Source organism: Paroedura picta, chromosome 3 (assembly GCF_049243985.1).
Source record: "Paroedura picta isolate Pp20150507F chromosome 3, Ppicta_v3.0, whole genome shotgun sequence".
NCBI lineage: Eukaryota > Metazoa > Chordata > Lepidosauria > Squamata > Gekkonidae > Paroedura > Paroedura picta.
In genome coordinates this window covers 170,279,398-170,299,097 of record NC_135371.1, presented here as the reverse complement: position 1 = coordinate 170,299,097, position 19,700 = coordinate 170,279,398, and the positions used below count along the sequence as shown (strand labels likewise).

The window sequence follows — 19,700 nt, the reverse complement described above, 5'->3', positions numbered from 1 at the left end:
ACCAAGGAGATATTGTCCCCAAACGGTGTCACTTTCCCAAGCAGTCTTCCAAAACAGAGTGAAGCTCTTATGGATCATGATGATGATGATGATTAGATTTATTTCCCGCCACTTCAGAAGCCAGCTCATGGTGGGTTACAATGTCCAATAAAAACCCTTTAAACCCCCCATTAAAAGACATAAAATCACTCCCCACTACGGGAGGGGTGAGGAAGGAGGTCAAGATGACTCAGTCTACTACTCACACCTGGGGGCATTGATCTTCCTCGCTGACCCCAGCCTCAATCATAGACCTGGCGGAAGAGCTCTGTTTTGCAGGCCCTGTGGAACTCCAAAAGTTCCCGCAGGGCCCGCAGCTCACCTGGGAGCTCCTTCCACCGGGTCGGGGCCAGGACCGAAAAGGCCCTGGCACTGGTTGAGGCCAGGCACGCTGTGTAAGACTGTCCTTGCAGATTCAAAGTGGTTTTATAACAAAGTGAGTCCAGTGTCACCTTTAAGACCAACAAATCTTTATTCCCTTTGTCAGATGACAAAATGGAAGTTAGAAAGCACAGCTATAAGGAGAGACCAAGTCATAATGCGTAATGCCAATTGCAAGAGCCGGACAGAAATAACAAGCTGGGTTTATAAGGTCGTCGGTCTTTGGGGTTCAGCTCTGGGTAAAGGGACATAGTAAAGGAAATAAAAATGGCAGGACGAAAGATTTAATGGGCAGAAGTATTCCCAATTGCTGAGCCTGGGAGTAATTAAAAGAGAACCTGTCACGACGCTCCATTCGGTTCTATCCAACGCTGAGCATCCTGCAATGCCATGATGTAGACAACAGCGATCCAGTAAACATTATATCCTTGGACTTTCCTAAGGCTTTTGACAAAGTACCTCAACAAAGAGGTTTTATGTCATTGCAAATTCAAAGTGGAGAGTTGAAGCTGGTTCACTTGACGTACTGCTTCTGAGTGTCATTGTGCCATCTAGTTGGCAACAGAATTTTAGACTTCGATGGATCTTTGGAACCTGCCATGTCACAGAATCACAGAACCATAGAGTTGGAAGGGGTCACGCAGGCCATCTAGTCCAACCCCCTGCTCAACGCAGGATCAGCCCAAAGCATCCTAAAGCATCCAAGAAAAGTGTGCATCCAACCTTTGCTCGAAGACTGCCAGTGAAGATGTCCCCTGGGTGGAGTGCGGTTCTGGATGTATACCCTTTGCTGTGTGCTAATATGATATTAAATTCCAAAGACCTCTTCCTCGGACTGCTTCAGCCTGATCTAAACCCAGAGATTTATCTTCTTGGGGGCTGGAAGGTTTCTGTCAAGGACACTTGTTCCATTGTCCTCTCAAGTCAAAGTTTGCTATGATGTCAGAGACCCAAGTGTTGTGCTAAGAGATTCTGCTAAGGCTTATCCTGACTAGAGAAGGTGAAACCGCTGCTTGCCAAACCGGGGTATTCAGTGGCCTAAGAAATCATAGAGTTGGGAGGGACCTCCTGGGTCATCTAGTCCAACCCCCTGCACTATGCTTGACACTTTCAACCATTGTCAAGGGCTAGGAATGTCCGTCCTCAGGTGGGACCTTGGGATCTCCTAAAATGACCTCATCTTTAAACTACAGAGATTAGTTCCCCTGGATGTTTTGTATGGTAGACTGTGGCATTGGGCCCCTGTCCAAGCTCCATCCCCAAATCTCCAGAAGTTTCCCTACCTGGATTTGGTTGCACTATATCCCTCCTATCTTCTGCCAGGGCAGCCCTCTGTTGATCAGATTACCGTAAACTACTACAACCTATTCTAGACAAATATTCAGGCCTGCCATCAAAAGAGGAGGAATAACGGAGGAAGCCATATAACTGTTTCCATTGCCAAATTTTTCACCATTGTCATTAAGATACGCAGCACCTTTTAAGGGAAAAATAAGCATTCCTATATTATACAGATTTTAGATTGTCCGGCGGCATCTTGAATCCAATGGAATTTTAAATCTTTTAAAAAATCATTTTAAACTGTCTTAATTAAAAAAAACTTGTATGCTTTTTAGATCGTTTTCTCTCAAAAAACGAGAACTCAAGGGCATCCAATGAAGCTGATGGGCAGTAGATTTAGTAACGAGAAAAGGAAATCCTTTACATAGAGAGTAGTTAAAATGCAGAATCCGCTCCTGGGTGATGTAGCGACAGCCACAGAAATAAACAACTTTAGCAGGGGATTAGATAGATTCTCGGGGGATCAGTCTGTTGTACAGTTGTACACCTATGTTGTTGAACCGAATTGCCTTAGTATTTTTGAACTGTGGTGCCAGTGCTTAAACTGGTCTCAACGACTGCAAATAAATGTCTCTGATCAGTAATTATTCTGGTTGTTACTGAGGGATGCATAACGAAAAATAATTGAGTCCAGGTGTTGGCCTAACTTTTCAGAACAAACACAGCAGAAAGTCGGATTTTGTGTTGTGCGTTTCCTCTCCCTCCATGTTCCATTGGTTCCGCCGGTTGAAATGTCAACCGAAAGCACCGTGGTTCACTAATTATGAGTTGTCACTTCCCTGAGTTATCAGACCAGAGAGAAACCATCTCCCGGTGCTGTGTCACGGGCCAGGCGTTGAATGGCGATTGGCCAACCCAAAGTGTCCCTCACAAGGGTGCAGATGTTGCCGTGACTGGTGTTTTTCTCTCCTGGCCTCTTTCTCCTCCCTCCGCTTTTGGCATTTGACCACAAACCCCAAAACACAACGGGCCACTGGAGGAAACGAAAGAACATTCTAGATAAACATTCACACTTGAGTGTGACAAGGCAAACGTCATTTCAGGGATTCCTCACACAAGACGAGCCTGGATATTTCAGAGGACAGGCCTCCAAAAGGTGGTCTCCTCAGGAGAGGACCTCTGGCCAGCCAGACATGGGAAACGGTGCTGCTTTCGGTCAGGGTGACATGGCCCTCGGCGCATCCAGAGTGCTCAAAGTGATTCACCGCTGTTCTTTGGCGGTCATCCTTATGCCAGGTGTCGAATTTAACTGTTAAGCTGTTTATCCCCACAACGTTTCCTGAGCACAACAGAAACAGGCTCTCAGATGACGATTTGTCACAGCTGAGAGCAGAGTTGCCAACCTCCTGGAGTGGCTGTGGGTCTCCAGGTGGCAAAGATCAACTCGCCTGGAAAAAATGGCCGCTTTGGAAGGTCGAACCCACTGAAGTCCCTCCCCAGCCCCCTCCCCAAATCTCCAGGTATTTCCCAACCCAGAGCTGGCAACTGTACCTGGGTGGGTTGAGGCCCATAGGAAACCAAACTACTTTTCCTGTTGGGGCGATAGTCACGGGAGAGGAAGAGATTTCTTTCCAGGGCTTGGCAACAGAGGAAAAGGTTAATCGTCCTGGCTCGGTGCTGTGGCCCCGGTTCAAATCTCCCCTTCCTACACTAGCGTGGAAGACATCTGTGGAGCCTAGGGTTGCCAACCTCCAGGTGGGACCTGGAGATTCCCCAGAATTATAACTGATCTCCCGGCAACAGAGATTGTTTCCCCTGCTGCTTCGGAGGGTGGACTCAATGGCATTATGGTCCACTTGGCTCCCTCCCCCAAACTCCCCCTCCCCAGGCGACTCCCCCCCCCAATATATCCAGGAATTTCCCAACCCAACGTTGGCAACCCTAGAGGTAATCACAGATTCTACCCCCTGCCACATCTCCTGTTCCTGAACCCCAAGAGAGAGGGAGACTTGCCCGAGGCGACCAGAGCAGTTTGTGGCCAAGGCAAGACTTGAACTTCCAACTTTCAGTGCTGTTTGGCTGCAGAGCTTGCTGGTCGGCCTTGTGCCGGTCGTCGTCCCTTGGCCAATCCTACCTCACAGGGTTGTTTTGAGGATAAACCGAGTTTGGGATCCACTCCGGCACACTTAAGCGAAAAGGTTTCCTTTCACGCTGCAATCTGGTACAGATCTGTCTATTCCCATTCTCTACTGTGCTCAGGATAGTACGGGTCCCCCAAAGTGGCAACCAAGGCAACCTTCTTGGGCACCTGCCAAGCATTTTTAGGAAGAGGGTGGGACCAGGGAGGTCTTTTGCCAAGCCAAGGCTGCTTCTTGGAGATTCTATTGGCTGTGCAGAATGTGAGGATTCTCACTCTGTGGCTGAAATCTTGTGTTTGGCCCCTCCTCCTGCGGCAGCCATTTTGGGGCAGCCTTTCTCTTTTGGCCCCTGTCATACTGTGTCAGAATTTGACAAGTGCCCACTGGGCCAAAAATGACCCCCCCAAGGATAAATGATCCCCTTTCCCTCTGTTTTATACTCACAACAACCCTGTGAGGTTGGGGAGACAGCTCTAGGGATGCCAACCTCCAGGTGGGACCTGGGGATTTCCTGGAATGACAGCTCCTCTCCAGACTGCAGAGATCAGGTCCCCTGGAGGAAAGGGCTGCTTGGGAGGGGGGACTCTGTGGCCCTGGACCCCACTGAGGGTCAGGGATGCCAGCCTCCAGGTGGGGCCTGGGGATCCCCTGGAATTCCAGCTCCTCTCCAGACTGCAGAGATCAGTTCCCCTGGAGAAAAGGGCTGCTTGGGAGGGGGGACTCTGTGGCCTTGGGCCCCACTGAGGGTCAGGGATGCCAGCCTCCAGGTGGGGCCTGGGGATCCCCTGGAATTCCAGCTCCTCTCCAGACTGCAGAGATCAGTTCCCCTGGAGAAAAGGGCTGCTTGGGAGGGGGGACTCTGTGGCCTTGGATCCCACTGAGGGTCAGGGATGCCAGCCTCCAGGTGGGGCCTGGGGATCCCCTGGAATTCCAGCTCCTCTCCAGACTGCAGAGATCAGTTCCCCTGGAGAAAAGGGCTGCTCGGGAGGAGGGACTCTGTGGCCTTGGATCCCACTGAGGGTCAGGGATGCCAGCCTCCAGGTGGGGCCTGGGGATCCCCTGGAATTCCAGCTCCTCTCCAGACTGCAGAGATCAGTTCCCCTGGAGAAAAGGGCTGCTTGGGAGGAGGGACTCTGTGGCCTTGGATCCCACTGAGGGTCAGGGATGCCAGCCTCCAGGTGGGGCCTGGGGATCCCCTGGAATTCCAGCTCCTCTCCAGACTGCAGAGATCAGTTCCCCTGGAGGAAAGGGCTGCTTGGGAGGGGGGACTCTGTGGCCTTGGACCCCCCTGAGGGTCAGGGATGCCAGCCTCCAGGTGGGGCCTGGGGATCCCCTGGAATTCCAGCTCCTCTCCAGACTGCAGAGATCAGTTCCCCTGGAGGAAAGGGCTGCTTGGGAGGGGGGACTCTGTGGCCTTGGATCCCACTGAGGGTCAGGGATGCCAGCCTCCAGGTGGGGCCTGGGGATCCCCTGGAATTCCAGCTCCTCTCCAGACTGCAGAGATCAGTTCCCCTGGAGGAAAGGCCTGCTTGGGAGGGGGGACTCTGTGGCCTTGGACCCCACTGAGGGTCAGGGATGCCAGCCTCCAGGTGGGGCCTGGGGATCCCCTGGAATTCCAGCTCCTCTCCAGACTGCAGAGATCAGTTCCCCTGGAGGAAAGGGCTGCTTGGGAGGGGGACTCTGTGGCCTTGGACCCCACTGAGGGTCAGGGATGCCAGCCTCCAGGTGGGGCCTGGGGATCCCCTGGAATTCCAGCTCCTCTCCAGACTGCAGAGATCAGTTCCCCTGGAGGAAAGGGCTGCTTGGGAGGGGGACTCTGTGGCCTTGGACCCCACTGAGGGTCAGGGATGCCAGCCTCCAGGTGGGGCCTGGGGATCCCCTGGAATTCCAGCTCCTCTCCAGACTGCAGAGATCAGTTCCCCTGGAGGAAAGGGCTGCTTGGGAGGGGGACTCTGTGGCCTTGGACCCCACTGAGGGTCAGGGATGCCAGCCTCCAGGTGGGGCCTGGGGATCCCCTGGAATTCCAGCTCCTCTCCAGACTGCAGAGATCAGTTCCCCTGGAGGAAAGGGCTGCTTGGGAGGGGGGACTCTGTGGCCTTGGACCCCACTGAGGGTCAGGGATGCCAGCCTCCAGGAGGGGCCTGGGGATCCCCTGGAATTCCAGCTCCTCTCCAGACTGCAGAGATCAGTTCCCCTGGAGGGAAGGGCTGCTTGGGAGGGGGGGCTCTGTGGCCTTGGACCCCACTGAGGGACAGGGATGCCAGCCTCCAGGTGTGGCCTGGGGATCCCCTGGAATTCCAGCTCCTCTCCAGACTGCAGAGATCAGTTCCCCTGGAGGAAAGGGCTGCTTGGGAGGGGGGACTCTGTGGCCTTGGACCCCACTGAGGGTCAGGGATGCCAGCCTCCAGGTGGGGCCTGGGGATCCCCTGGAATTCCAGCTCCTCTCCAGACTGCAGAGATCAGTTCCCCTGGAGGAAAGGGCTGCTCGGGAGGAGGAACTCTGTGGCCTTGGATCCCACTGAGGGTCAGGGATGCCAGCCTCCAGGTGGGGCCTGGGGATCCCCTGGAATTCCAGGTCCTCTCCAGACTGCAGAGATCAGTTCCCCTGGAGGAAATGGCTGCTTGGGAGGGGGGACTCCATAGCATTATACTCCACTGAGGTCCTGCCTTATCCCAAATCCCACCCACTCCTGGTCCCACCCCCAAAGTCCCCAGGTATTTCCCAACCCCAGGTGGTTCCACCTGGGAAGAAAGCACAGTCTCTCAAAGTGCTGAAAGAAGATTGTAGAACGGAAGACGAACGTGGCTCACTCATGTATTTCTGGGTTCGCTCAGAGGTAGAGTCTCGCTTGATAACGACAGAGAAGGATCCCGGGTGCCTCTGAGGGATGGTGTTTCTCTACAGGTCACATCCCGCCACGTACTGAGACAGGTCTTGACCTTGACAATACGCCCTCCATGCCACCCTTGCGGGAGAAAGAGAACAGGTAAGATTTCAGCCCCTTTCACATTATGGTTTTGTTTTTTTGTTTCTGCCTACCTACCTGGGTTACCAACCTCCATGCAAGGGCTGGACTTCTCCCAGAATTACAACTGATTCCCAGTTTTCCAAGATCTCCTTCCATGGAGAAAATGGCAGCTTTCTTGGCTGCAAAGGTTCTTCGGAAAGGGGGGGGGGAGAGAATGTCTGCTCTATAGCGATTAGGGTTGCCAGTCTCCAGGTGGTGGCTGCTCTTTCTACAATTGATCTCCCGGTTGTGGAGGCAGCTCCAGGGATCCTTTGGATTTCCAGCTCCTCTCCAGACTGCAGAGATCAGTTCCCCTGGAGGAAAGGGCTGCTTGGGAGGGGGGACTCTGTGGCCTTGGACCCCACGGAGGGTCAGGGATGCCAGCCTCCAGGTGGGGCCTGGGGATTCAGCCCTGGAATTCCAGCTCCTCTCCAGACTGCAGAGATCAGTTCCCCTGGAGAAAAGGGCTGCTTGGGAAGGGGACTCTGTGGCCTTGGACCCCACTGAGGGTCAGGGATGCCAGCCTCCAGGTGGGGCCTGGGGATTCAGCCCTGGAATTCCAGCTCCTCTCCAGACTGCAGAGATCAGTTCCCCTGGAGGAAAGGGCTGCTTGGGAGGGGGACTCTGTGGCCTTGGACCCCACTGAGGGTCAGGGATGCCAGCCTCCAGGTGGGGCCTGGGGATCCCCTGGAATTCCAGCTCCTCTCCAGACTGCAGAGATCAGTTCCCCTGGAGAAAAGGGCTGCTTGGGAGGGGGGACTCTGTGGCCCTGGACCCCACTGAGGGTCAGGGATGCCAGCCTCCAGGTGGGGCCTGGGGATCCCCTGGAATTCCAGCCCATCTCCTGACTGCAAAGATCAGTTCCCCTGGAGGAAAGGGCTGCTTGGGAGGGGGACTCTGTGGCCTTGGACCCCACTGAGGGTCAGGGATGCCAGCCTCCAGGTGGGGCCTGGGGATCCCCTGGAAATCCAGCTCCTCTCCAGACTGCAGAGATCAGTTCCCCTGGAGAAAAGGGCTGCTTGGGAGGGGGGACTCTGTGGCCCTGGACCCCACTGAGGGTCAGGGATGCCAGCCTCCAGGTGGGGCCTGGGGATCCCCTGGAATTCCAGCTCCTCTCCAGACTACAAAGATGAGTTCCCTTGGAACAAATGGCTACTGTATAAGACCTTGCTCTTTGGCCTTATACCCCATTCAAGTTTCTCTGCAAACCCCTTCATGTGCCGCCCCCCAAATCACCAGGTTTTCCCATTCCTGAACCTTCTGTGGGAGATAGTGGTAAGAGCCCCTAACTCTTCTCCCCCCTCCTCCCCCAATTCTCCTTACCAGGCTCCCATTCCGTCCGCGGACTCTGTGACCACAATCTTCGCACAAGCCACATCTGGGGCGAGGTTGCATGTCAGCAGAGCTGGAGGGAGGAAAAGAAGAATAAAATTGAATAGATAAAATTGAAAGGGTACAGAGGAGAGTGACGAGGATGATCTGGGGCCAAGGGACCAAGCCCTATGAAGATAGGTTGAGGGACTTGGAAATGTTCAACCTGGAGAAACGGAGGTTGAGAGGGGACATGATAGCCCTCTCTAAGTATTTGAAAGGTTGTCACTTGGAGGAGGGCAGGATGCTGTTTCTGCTGGCTGCAGAGGAGAGGAGACGCAGTAATGGGTTTAAACTACAAGTACAACAATATAGGCTAGATATCAGGAAAAAATTTTTCACAGTCAGAGTAGTTCAGCAGTGGAATAGGCTGCCTAAGGAGGTGGTGAGCTCCCCCTCACTGGCAGTCTTCAAGCAAAGGTTGGATACACACTTTTCTTGGATGCTTTAGGATGCTCTGGGCTGATCCTGCGTTGAGCAGGGGGTTGGACTAGATGGCCTGTGTGGCCCCTTCCAACTCTATGGTTCTATGATTCTAAGAAGGTGACAAGTCGGGGCCAGAATCTGAGGATGGGGCTGGAGTCGCTCCAGGACTGGCAAGCACAACACCTGGCCCTCGCGTGGTTGATCCTGCTATACTGGGAGAGCCGGAACCCAAGGTGACTCAGTGTCATGGACGAGTTATCTCCTGCAGAGCTTGGACCTGGACATGCAGGATGAGGCAGGCAGCAGACCTGACCCAAACCCACATCCAGGAACAGAGACGTGGCAGGGGGAGGAGCAGCCAGACATGGGATCTGCAATCAGGCACCAATACAATGCCCCCCCCCCCAGCCCTGAGTTGGCAACAGAGAATCATCTGCCAGCCAGTTCACCTCCCCTGTCATCAGAGCCTCCGGAACAGCATAAGAAGAAGATAAGCATGGAACTACGAGACAGATGGGCAGCACTGCACTGGCTGCACATCAGCAATGAGAATGAGTGTGTGCAGGAGCAGGGCTGAGGCGGCTTGGAGGTATAAAAGCAGCAAACAAGGGGATGGCTGTGTGGATACAATGTTAGTTCCTGACTTTGCAGCCTGCATTCCTGAATGACTCCGGCTTTGTCCTGTGCTCTAGAGCAGTGGTCCCCAACCTTTTTATCACCAGGGACCACTCAACACCTGACAATTTTACTGAGGCCCGGTGTGGGGGGGGGGTAGTTTACTCCTCTACTCTCAACCACTGCCCTAACGCTCTCTGATCGCTATGGTAATGTTTAAACATCCCTTCAAAATAAGATACAGACACGCCACAACAATGAACATAAGGAACATTTTGTTTTCATGGAAATTTTAACTCATGACAATGACAAATCAATGGGAACCCTGAGCTTGTTTCTCTGCAACGAGATAGTCCCATCTGGGAGTGATGGGAGACAAGGACACCCGAAGTGTGTTGTAAAAGGCCGGGGGGGGGGGGGGAGAAGGTGTCCTTTGCAGCCCACCTCCAATTAGTCAATGGACCACATGTGGTCCACGGCCCACAGGTTGGGGATCGCTACTTTAGAGTGATCCATTTGGATTTCCCTTTGGATTTGGAGCTGTGTGTGTGCTTTAACTGGTATCTGGACTTTGGGATGATATTTTGACTACCGTATACATTCGAGTATAAGCCGAATTTCCCCCCCCCCCACATTTTTTTCACACTGAAAAAGCCCTCTTCGGCTTATACTCAGGTATATACGGTACCTCTGCCAGCCTGCTGCACGTCTGCAGTGAGGACACTCAAGTTCAAGCCCCTGCTGATGGAAGCTTGCTTGGCCAGTCCCTTTCTCTCAGCCAAACCTACCTCACAGGCCTGTCGTTACAAAAGTAAAACAGAGGAGAGGAGAATGTGCTGTAAGCCACTTTGGGTCCCTGTTGGGAAGAAAACTGGGATCTTAAGAGGCCAGAGAAATAAATTCTCACCAGAGCACGGAGTGCGGCAGATGTTGGCACTGCTCTCAGAACCGTACTGGCACCAGTAACGGCTGTTGATCTGGAAGATGCCGAAATCGGTGCTGCCGTCGTAGTCATTGTAGTGTGTGGCAGCTGTGTTGTAGCGGCTCTCGTGGTAGGCCATGCACACCCCTGAAGCACGAAGAGAGACGAGGGCTGAAGAGAAGCATGGGCTTTGTGCATGCGCTGGGGTCATGCAGTGTTGTGAACCACGCTGGAGCATCGGCACACTCTGGGGAAAGCCACCGTTCCCAGAGCTTGGAACCTCGAAGAGCTGAAGCACATGTAGCCAAAGAACTGCACGGCAATGCTACCTCTTGCAAAATATTTAAAGGTTTCCTGGTCAATCATTTCCCCCTGTCAAACCCAGCGATCCAAGTTTAGCGATAAGACCCATATCGCTATACTCATCCTGCTCGTCAACAGCCTCCCTTTAAATAATGGAAAACATAAGCAATAGTGGTGTTTATACATCGATGAAGGGGGGAGAACCACTAACGTCCTGCTAAGATGGCAGCCCAGCAGTAAATGCAGCTTGAAGAATCACCCTGGGCTCGCCATGGCACTGATAAAACTGTTCTGACTGAGCAGCGATATCAGGGCTCTCTCAGCCTCACCCACCTCACAGGGTGTCTGTTGTGGGGAGAGGAAAGGGAAGGCGAATGTAAGCCGCTTTGAGACTCCTTCGAGTAGAGAAAAAGCGGCATATAAGAACCAACTCTTCCTCTTCTTCAGTAATATCAGGGCTCTCTCAGGCTCACCCACCTCACAGGGTGTCTGTTGTGGGGAGAGGAAAGGGAAGGGGATTGTAAACTGCCTTGAGACTCCTTCAGGTAGAGAAAAAGCGGCATATAAGAACCAACTCTTCTTCTTCTATCCTGTTTTAAAAAAAAACATACCCAGTTCAAAATTGGGCAACAAGGAGGGACCAACCAGGCCGCACACAAAAAGGGGAAATTTCAGCGCTGCAACACAATATTTAGGTTTTCTTATGCAGAATATACACTCCACGATTCCTAAGAGAAAAATTGGAGGGGGCAAAGGAGCCTAGTGCCCCACACCTTTGCAGTCCTCCTACATACACTATTTGGATAGATATATGGGGCAGATATACAGGGAGATTGAATCCCACCCTCCACTCCCCAGTGTCCTGCACCATCTGATCACCTTCCTAAGACTGTCTACTCTTTGCACCAGAAGCCGCAGACTTACAGTTGTCCAGGGCGTATCCGGCGTATCCATCTAAGCCCATTTCCTTGAGCTTTTGGGCCAGCTCGCATCGCTCATAAATTTTGCCTTGTCCCATGGGGAGGACGCAGGCGAGGAAGAAGAGCAGCCAGACAGCCTTCATCACTGCAGTCTGGGATGACCAAAGATGGAGGATGAGGTGTTGTGTCCACTTTTATATAGATGTTGGAACACCTCTGGAAATCAGCCGAGGTCGGCAGACTTTGCGATAGTGTCCTGGGATGTTTACCTTTCCGTTGTGTGGCTATTGGGGTATAAGTCAACAAAAGGACTCTTGCATGATTTTTAGCCAGGGTACTACCTTTGCATGAATAATATTTGCCCTTGCTGCTTTGCCTTTAGAGGGCTCAGAGATACATTATCACATTATGACTCAAACCTATTCTTGAACAATGGGCACTCTGGAGTAATGGAAAATGTCCCCAGCGACTCCTCTGACTCTCTATCTGTTAACCAAGTTTCATTCTGACCTAGTAGCAGAACAGGGAACAGGAAGAGTGCCAGGAATGCTCTATAGATAGATGCAGCACAGAGGAAAATCCTATGAAACAGGAGGGAGGGCCGTGGCTCAGGTTAGAATGTCTGGGTAAAGCATCTAGGTTCCAGATCCAATTCTCCCAACATCTCCCATTCAAAAGGACCGTGGGTGATGTGGCAGTTCTGACTTTGATGGAAAGTATAAGGCAGCTTCACGGGCCTTCATGTGAAATAATAACTCTAGAGGGGGGCTTGAGGGCTCCTTGGAAGGGGCCCATGTCCATAGCAAAAACATACTACCTTTCAGCATCATGGATTATGACTCCCTCCCCACCGGTGTGTTCTAAGACTATATAGGTAAAGGTAAAGGTATCCCCTGTGCATGCACCGAGTCATGTCTGACCCTTGGGGTGACGCCCTCTAGCGTTTTCATGGCAGACTCAATACGGGGTGGTTTGCCAGTGCCTTCCCCAGTCATTACCGTTTACCCCCCAGCAAGCTGGGTACTCATTTTACCGACCTCGGAAGGATGGAAGGCTGAGTCAACCTTGAGCCGGCTGCTGGGATCGAACTCCCAGCCTCATGGGCAAAGCTTTCAGACGGCTGCCTTACCACTCTGCGCCACAAGAGGCTCATAAGACTATATAGAGCTATGACAGTTGCCTTTTCTGAGATCCCACAGCACCATACCTCCTGCCTTTCTTTGCAAATACAGAAGACACATTGTTTTTGTTGGCAGAGTTTAAATATGCAAAAAGAGCAGGGCACCAAGCTACTTAGAATAATAAAATGGTTTATTGTGAAGAGAAACAAGTCTGTGTAGAAAGGAGAGAGAGACCTAACCGTTCTAACTGTTGCTGGCACTCATTCTGTTTGTTGGTTCTGGAGGCAAGCAGGGAGGAAGTGTGCTCAAAGGATCAGGAAATCTCCTATTGAGCCATTCGTGACACTGAAGAGATTATTTGAAAGTCATCAGAGATTCCGATTCAAACTATGTTAAATTCACATCTCCTCTGATGCCCCCTGCAGGATACTCTTCATGTTCTGTTCAATGCATATTGCAGATCTTGCATATTCCAAGTTCTGAACCAGTTATCCTCTCAATGGAGAAGGGAGGGAACTCAGTGGGAAGCTGATGCCAATAAAGTCGCCAGGGTCAGGCAGGCAGCCACCTGGAAGAAAAATGAACAATAAATAAAAGGCCTTGTGTACTTAACAGGAAGTTCTTACCACAGAGTACCTATCCCGGAAGTGTAGCTCTAGGAATTGGCAGAAACTCTATGGTAAAACCAGGAGGGCAGGGGATAAGAAACAACTCTTCTTCATATTCCCATTTGGCTCTAGTTCCCTTTCCAGAAACTTCCAAAGTTAGAGTTGGCAACCCCATTGATAATGTATTCATTCATTCATTCATTCATTCATTCATTCATTCATTCATTCATATACCGCTGCTCTTGATTGTCTTGTGGCGGTTTACAATAAAACAATAAAACACAACACAACGCCTAAAAAAACCCTTAACATACTTAATGAGTTTCCGGCTTGAAACACATGTTTGTTTGTGACCGTTTATGCACTGGAGGCTTCATGCCAGGCTGTAGGCTGAAGTTTTAGTTGTGGCAGGTTGCTCCACCTCTTCCTGCACCCACATGGGGGAGCATTTGGCCCTCTGTACCTCATCCGTCCTCGATTTGTGCTCCTGCACGGGAGCTGGGGCAGTGAAGTTCCCAGTGCATAAATGGTCTGTGAGTCGAAGAAATTACTCTCCATCAAAAAAGTGGCCACCTTGGCGACTGGGGATGCTGGCCCTTTAAATCAGCGGAAAATTATTTGCTGTTTCTGCAGAACCTGGAGGAACACCAAATGCCCTTCAAAGCTCAGGTGGAATGGAATTCCTTATCTACAGCCAGCTTAGCATAATGCACAGTAGATCGTATAAGTAATCTGCTCTCTGGGGTGCCATGCGCTGGGCGGGAGAGCATGCAAACATCACACCTATGTTGGAAAGAAATGAAAGGGGCTTGTTCTCTCTGCTAGAAGTGTGACAAACTAAGTGAAGAAGAAGAGCTGTTTTTTTATACTTTGCTTTTTGTTACTCGAAGGAGTCCCAAAGCGGCTTACAATGTGCTCCCCACAACAGACACGCTGTGAGGGAGGTGGGGCCGAGAGAGCTCTGAGAGAACTGCTCTGGGAAAACAGTCTGTAGTTCCCGAGAAAGCCTGTAGTTCCACAGTACTCAAAACTTCCTAGATTGGGCTGGCCACTGGCAGGTGATGTGGGGTAGGATTGTCAGATCCAGGTTGGGAACCTACTGGGCATTTGGGGTTGGGGAGGACAGGGACCTCAGTGGGGCACAATACCACAGAGTCCCCTCCCCCCTTGGTGTACTGGTTAGAAGTATGGGTTTGTAATCTGGCGAGCTGGGTTCAATTCTGCACTCCTCCACATGCAGCCAGCTGGGTGACCTTGGGCTCGCCACGGCACTGATAAAACTCTTCTGAGCAGGAATATCGGGGCTCTCTCAGCCCCACCTCCCTCACAGGGTGTCTGTTGTGGGGAGAGGAAAGGGAAGGTGACTGTAAGCCGCTTTGAGACTCCTTTGGGTAGAGAAAAGTGGCATATAAGAACCAACTCTTCTTCTTCAGTGATATCAGGGCTCTCTCAGCCTCACCCACCTCACAGGGTGTCTGTTGTGGGGAGAGGAAAGGGAAGGCAAATGTAAGCTGCTTTGAGACTCCTTCGGGTGGAGAAAAGCGGCATATAAGAACCAACTCTTCTTCTTCCTCTTCCTCCTCCTCCTCTTCCTCCTCAGAGAAACTGTTCTCTGTAGTCCAGAGATTAGCTGTCCTTCCAGGGGATCCGCAGGCCGCACCTGGAGGCTGGCATCCACAGTTCTAGAAGCAGACACGTGATGACATCACAGGAAGCAGCTGGATTCCAGAAGCCCCCGTGCCTTGGGAGCTGCTGCCTCCAGCTCCAGAGGGATCTGGCCGTCCCTCTGACTTATTCAGTAAGTAGATCCCTGTGTGGGGCTGTGTGGGGGGGGGGATCCAGGCAGGAAGGGAAGACTTAATCCGGAGGTCTTAAGTCAGAGCCCTGGGGTGGAAATGTGGCCTCCTGAGATAAACCAAGTGGGCCAGGGGTGTGAGGCTGGCCCACGTTCTAGCTGGTCCCAAACGAAAGGAGAAAAATGGAGCCCAGTACACCAAATGCATGAAGCTGCCTTGTCCTGAATCACACCCTCAAACCAGCACAGTCCGATGTGCTCCTCAGACTGGCAGTGGCACGACACAGATAGCTCAACCAAAGCTGATGCTGTCATGTCTTGTAAGCTAAGCAGGGCCAACCCTGGTTAGTGTTTGGGGGGGAGACCTCCAGGAACACCAGGGGTATGATGCAGAGGCAGGTGATGGCCAACCACTGCCCAGCGTCCCTTGCCTGGGTGCCAGACAATTCTCAGATCTCCTGGCTACACTGCACACGCTCCATGCGATAAATAAATAAGCAACGCATCACCGGCCACCTGATCCGTTTCCCTGCTGCTGGGTCTGAGCTGAGACAGAGGCTCATGGGAATTCTAGTCCACGGACCTCTGGAGAGCCGCAGTCTGGCCACGACAGCTCGACCTTTGACAGTGTAACCCTGTGAGTTTTGCACATGAGCTAAGCAGGAATCTCATAGCAACTTCCTTACTGGGTTGAAAGCCCAAAGTGTGGGCATCGGGTTGCCACCCTCCAGGTGCTGCCTGGAGATCTTTCACTCTTACAAGCTTTGGAGGGTGGGCTGGCTGGCATTATACCTTGCCGAAGTCCATCCCCTCCCCAAACTCCACGGTCTTCGGTTACCTCTTCCCCAATTCCCAGGTGTTTCCGAATTAAAGCAACAGGAGAGGACCAAAGGAAACCATGCATTGGCCTGGTACCTTGGTCACAAAACAATCCCATGATGCATCTCTGTTTCCCTGCAGGCCACCTCTGAACCTCCTCTCTCCCCACCCTGCCATTGTGCGCCCCAGCCTGTCCCGATGGTCTTTCAGGGATGACGCGTCTTCTTCTGCTGGCTCTCTTCACATGCCTGATGTCCGCGGTCACAGGGAAGATATACGGACGCTGTGAACTGGCCCAGAACTTCAAGGCAGCTGGCTTGGATGGGTACCGGGGCTACAGCCTGGCTAACTGTGCGTGGTTCTACTTCCCCTCCCCCTCTTCACTCTTCTGCCCCGAGTGCTGTCAAGAGCGGACGGAATTGGGTTTCTTGGACCTCCAGGGTTGGATGGTTATCTTTCAGCAGCACAGCTGGTCTCCTCTCTCTCTCTCTCTCCTTCCCTCCCTCCCTCCCTATCACAGGGATTTGCTTGGCCTTCTACGAGAGCCACTTCAACACGGGACTGGTGGACCACGAGGCCGACGGCAGCACCAGCAATGGCATCTTTCAGATCAACAGCCACCTCTGGTGTGATGACCTCATGCATCCTTCCCCAAACATCTGTGATCTGCACTGCTCAGGTGAGTCCTGCAATTTCCTGCTGGGCCACCAGAGGGCGCTGTGATCCAGCCAGATGGGAAGAAGGCAACCATTCTCTCTCTCTCTCTTTCTCTCTCTCTCTCTCTCTCTCTCTCTCCCCTCTCTATGGTTTCTTGAAGCAAGGCCCCACCTGGAGATTGGCAACCCACAGAACCACCCACTGCTTTGTGGCAGTGTGGTTAGAGCAGTGAGTCATGCAGAGACATAGTGTGCAACTGCTTCTGTATATGGTGCTTTAAATATAGCTGCCAGTTCAGTCGGATCAGCCCAGCCAGCAGGGGATAGTGGTTAACTCACCTGCAGGAGGAAAGGAAGAAGCTGGAAATAAACACAATATGCCTACATCACCCGGAAGTGACATAGGCACATTGGGGGCGATGCTCTGGTGTGTGGGCAAAACCTCTATGGTAAATCAGCCTTCTACCATAGAGTTTTGCCCAAAAACCAGAGTGTCGTCCCCCTACATCACTTCCACATTGTGTTTCGTTCTGGCTTCTTATTGTTTGAAAGGAGTAAATTCTCCCCAACCGGCCACCTGTGGGGAGGCACATATGAAATTTCAGGACTTCTACCCACAGCAGGATGGTGGTATCTAGCATTCTTAACCACAAATGTCCCTTAAACCCCTCTTGGCACTCTAGCAGTTCTGTCTTTGGGCACTGGGCTGCCAGGGACTCTTGCTGTTGAACGATTATAGCCGAGGGGTGTTTTTAACGGCCTCTTCCCTCTCCCCCCACAGATTTGCTGACCAGCAGTTTGAACGATGACATAACTTGTGCCATGAGGATTGTACAGTCCCCAAGAGGCATGGGGACATGGTAAGAGCTCCGGGGGGAAGGGGGAGTTACGGGAAGGGGATGGAAGTACGTGAAATCTCTTCCTGGCACTGAGAATATCTGTGGGTGCTTAGGGGGCTGATCTTGGCAGATTCCCCGGACCACCCCATGAGCGACCTCTGATTTCTTCCTGTAGAACAGGCATTTTCAACCAGGGTTTTGTGAAACCCCCAGTGGTTTCTTGAGAGCTTCTCGAATGGGTGAAAACATTTGTCTGTGATACGACCATATATCACAGAATCATAGAGTTGGAAGGGACCTCCAGGGTCATCTAGTCCAACCCCCTGCACAGTGCAGAAACTCACAACTACCTGCCCACCCCACCCACTCACAATCTGCCTAAATTCATGAGCATTTCTGGTAGATGGTTGTCCAGCCTCTGCTTCAAAACTTCCAAAGATGGAGAACCCACCACCTCCCGAGGAAGCCTGTTCCACTGAGGAACTGCTCTAACTGTCAGGAACGTCTTCCGGATGTTTAGCCAAAAATTATTTTGAATTAATTTTAACGCAGTAGTTTAATTAATTAATTAATTAATTATAACACATTAATTTTAACGCATTGGTTCCCCAAACACCCCGAATGGCCAGTGATGCACCTGGAGGGGGTGGGAAGGGAAATGTATACAGTTATGCTTCTCAACCATATTCTGCATGATGGCACCATTTCTGGGGCTTCTTGAAGAATATTTCAGGAGTTTCTCAATGGTAAAAATATTGAGAAAGGTTCTGCATCTGATATGCACTACAAAATTGGATTCTAGTGCCATCTAGTGGCTGCCTTGAACAGCGATTTATGGCGCCATCCTAAACAGCGCTTGTCCTTCATATCCTAGAGGGACTTTGGTGGATTTCAGCTACCTGAACAGCCCACCTTAATTTGCCAGAGCTTGGGAGCTAAGCAGGACTGGCCAACTCCTTGGATGGGAGACCACCATGGCAGATCAGGGTGCTATGCTGAGAAAGATGAGGGTGAAAACAACTCTGCCCCTTCCCTTGGGAAGGGTCCACATGACTCTTTTGCAACTTGAGGGCACTTTTTTCGTATATCTAATGAATTTGGGAGGGTGTCCCTCTGCTTAGGACCGCCCTGTTCCACACCCACAGAATCAGCATTTCAGTTGTGTTGGTTGTTCAGACACACCACAAAAGTTAGAATCATAGAATCATAGCCTAGTAGAGTTTTTATGTCGCCAGATCTTTTGACATTTTTAATAATAGTATTGCTGTTTTTTCTCTTTTTAAATTGTCTTAGTTTTTAATTGCATGTATCTGAATGTTGGTCTGAATGACCGTAAATAAATATTGATTGATTGACTAGTAGAGTTGGAAGGGATCTCCTGGGTCATCTAGTCCAACCCCCTGCACCATGCAGGACACTCACAACCCTATCGCTCACAAGCCAACAATCATAGACTAGTAGAGTTGGAAGGGACCTCCTGGGTCATCTAGTCCAACCCCCTGCACTATGCAGGACACTCGCAACCCTCTTGCTCATCCACTGTCACCTGCCACCCCCTTGAGCCTTCCCAGAATCAGCCTCCCCGTCAGATGGCTCTCCAGCCTTGAATAAAATTTTGTCGGTCTGAAAGTTGCTGAAAGACAGGATAGGCCATTGAGTCCACCTTCCACCTGAAGATCAGTCATAATAGAATCAGGGGTGGCCAAGCTGTGGCTCTCCGGAGGTCCGTGGACTACAATTCCCATGAGCCCCTGCCGTCTGGCAGGGGCTCATGGGAATTGTAGTCCACGGACCTCCAGAGAGCCACAGTTTGGTCCCCACCTCCAGCTGCCACCTGCAAGTTAGCAATCACTAACATTTCAACTGGATCCTTCACTAAGGCGCCACATTGACCGAGACTGCAATGTCTGACCCTTTTCTGCCACGGCTGCACTCATGTCCCAAGTCTTCCTTCGCAGGATGGCGTGGAGGAATAACTGCGAAGGCCTCGATCTGTCTCACTGGCTGAAAGGGTGTGACCTGTGAGAGCAGCCACCGGGAAGAAGGAGGAGGACGTGGAAAACTTGAAGTGAATCATGCGCCGTGCGCTGGCGCCACTGACCTCTGGGAGCCGGCCGGCCGGCCAGACAGGAAGACACATCTCGTTCATCCTCTGCATCGGCCCTCTTGCCAGGGAAAGGGATTCCCATTCCGGGAACGAGAGCCCAGTCTGGTGATATTAAAAATTATTTATTCGGGTTTCTGCGATGGAGTCGTAGTTATGTTACAGTTTCTGCTGACGAATGTCGGGAGCCTATGATGCTGGGAGGGTTGCTGACATTTGCCGATTCATAAGAAGGCTTGCCAAATCTTGGAGGTCTTTAGGGATGCCAGTCCCCAGGTGAGACCTGGGGGATCCCCCAGAATCACAGCTCATCTCCAGATAACAGAGATCCACTCCCCTGGCTAAAACGGCTGC

General features: G+C 51.8%; 2 protein-coding genes across 2 annotated transcripts; one reads left to right on the top strand and one right to left on the bottom strand.

The window, feature by feature from the left end:
* Positions 1-6,638: 6,638 nt before the first annotated feature.
* On the bottom strand, positions 6,639-11,593 carry LOC143833525 (lysozyme C-like). Its single transcript, XM_077329436.1, has 4 exons — positions 11,409-11,593; positions 10,167-10,328; positions 8,171-8,252; positions 6,639-6,805 (listed from the first exon to the last, which is right to left on the bottom strand). The coding sequence occupies exons 1-4, from the start codon at positions 11,545-11,547 to the stop codon at positions 6,739-6,741; spliced, it is 450 nt and encodes a 149-aa protein (XP_077185551.1). The 5' UTR covers positions 11,548-11,593; the 3' UTR covers positions 6,639-6,738.
* Positions 11,594-14,828: 3,235 nt separating this feature from the next.
* On the top strand, positions 14,829-19,480 carry LOC143831446 (sperm acrosome membrane-associated protein 3-like). Its single transcript, XM_077324439.1, has 5 exons — positions 14,829-14,931; positions 15,889-16,098; positions 16,268-16,426; positions 17,185-17,263; positions 19,201-19,480. The coding sequence occupies exons 2-5, from the start codon at positions 15,960-15,962 to the stop codon at positions 19,265-19,267; spliced, it is 444 nt and encodes a 147-aa protein (XP_077180554.1). The 5' UTR covers positions 14,829-14,931; positions 15,889-15,959; the 3' UTR covers positions 19,268-19,480.
* The last annotated feature ends 220 nt before the right edge of the window (positions 19,481-19,700 follow it).